This window comes from Halyomorpha halys, unplaced genomic scaffold (genome assembly GCF_000696795.3).
Source record: "Halyomorpha halys isolate HHAL.00 unplaced genomic scaffold, Hhal_1.1 Scaffold29.1, whole genome shotgun sequence".
NCBI classification, from domain to species: Eukaryota; Metazoa; Arthropoda; class Insecta; order Hemiptera; family Pentatomidae; genus Halyomorpha; species Halyomorpha halys.
This window is the reverse complement of record NW_027115892.1, coordinates 1434207-1435734: the sequence shown is the minus strand read 5'-3', so window position 1 is coordinate 1435734 and position 1528 is coordinate 1434207. Positions and strand designations below refer to the sequence as shown.

Genomic DNA, 1528 nt, shown 5'->3' with positions numbered 1-1528 from the left:
TTAACTTTTTAATTCCAATAAAGTTTTTGAAAGGTTCAAATATTTGACAAAAAATAAATCATAATAATACATAACAGAGTGAAACTTCTCTATTTTCGGAAACAAATTTTAATAGAACTTCAAGATAATTTTTTAAACAATTTTTTATATTATATATATGTATATATAGTTGGCCGTAAAGATTTAAATATGAGTAGATGGTCAGGGTTGTGGTACAAAAAAGAACAAATAGTTTAAAACTATTTTTTTGACTGCAACCCTGACCATCTTCTTATATATTAATTTATTATATTATTTTAGCCATTCCATATTACAATGAAAAGCCAATTTAATTAATTATAATAAAATATATTTACTTGAAACTAGAATTTATTAGTTGACTTACCAATTTATTGCTTCCAGCAGTTTGCACACCTGCAGCTGTAACAAAGTAGTAGTATTATGCTTTACCAAACTTCATAAATATAAATTAGCAGTTTGTAAGTCAATGTAAATACACAAATTAAAAACTGAAGCAGAACGCTTAGAACATTTTAATATTTTTTTTTCCAAGAAAAATTAATAAATATGTATTTAAATTAAAAAATCCAAATGAATACACAGTATTAAGGAAAAAAATGATGCCCAACAACCACAAAGAGGGATTAATCATTCATCCTAAAAGATCTAATTTCAAAAGCATATCAGGAAAAAAATATCGGAATTTTGATCACAGAAAAAATTTTTGTTCATAAATTGTTATCATAATATATAATTATCATTTATAAATTGTTTTAATTAAGATGGAGTGTAAAGTTGTTTAACCAGACACAGAAAGGAAGAAATTTGAGATTACATTTTAGAGAATTACACAAGTAGAAAAGAGTCGGTAGCATGGTTTCATTATACATATTTTTCTTTTTGAATTAAACAGGTTTATTTTATTTGTTATCATGTAAGGTAAGCAAGGTACCTCTGAATTTTCAAAACAACCAGATTTACTATGAGCTTTATATTATAAATGAACATGAAAATACTGATTTATTTTCAAAAGGTTGTTCCTTTCACCAAAAAAATAAAATTGATTACAGTATGAACAAACAACAGAAACATTTGAAAAGAAAAAAAAACACACAACAGCTAGAGTAAATAAGGGAGGAAAAATTGAGACTTGTATACCACTTCAGTTTCAATGATTTGCTAGGTGATTTTCATATACAATGTCACATGACAAATTAAATGAGTATGTGGATTTATTTAGATCCCTTTGGAGCCTTAAGGGAAAGGGAATAAAACTGGAAGTATCTTGTGAACATTGAATATAAACAACCAACAAAATTATTTCCCCAAGTAATACAAATAACCAAACACAGTTTCAGTAATAAGAAAAGTTTCAGGTCAATCAATTATTGTATTGTGATTCCCGGAAAGAACATTATTACGAACTTAAGGAAAATTAACAATTTTATCATTTACCAGGCTAAAAAAACAAACCAAAAGATTTCATGAATAACAACCATTAATATCTTTCATAGAATATATATGTATA

The 1528-nt window shown here is 25.7% G+C and overlaps 1 protein-coding gene across 2 annotated transcripts in view; it reads right to left on the bottom strand.

Moving 5' to 3' along the window:
• Positions 1 to 1528, bottom strand: part of LOC106684414 (uro-adherence factor A) — a 36874-nt gene that overhangs the window by 4518 nt on the left and 30828 nt on the right. For both annotated transcript variants that reach the window (XM_014426493.2, XM_024361891.2), the window contains exon 26: positions 386 to 420. In XM_014426493.2, coding sequence (XP_014281979.1) covers positions 386 to 420 — 35 coding nt within the window. The remainder of the gene's footprint in view (positions 1 to 385; positions 421 to 1528) is intronic.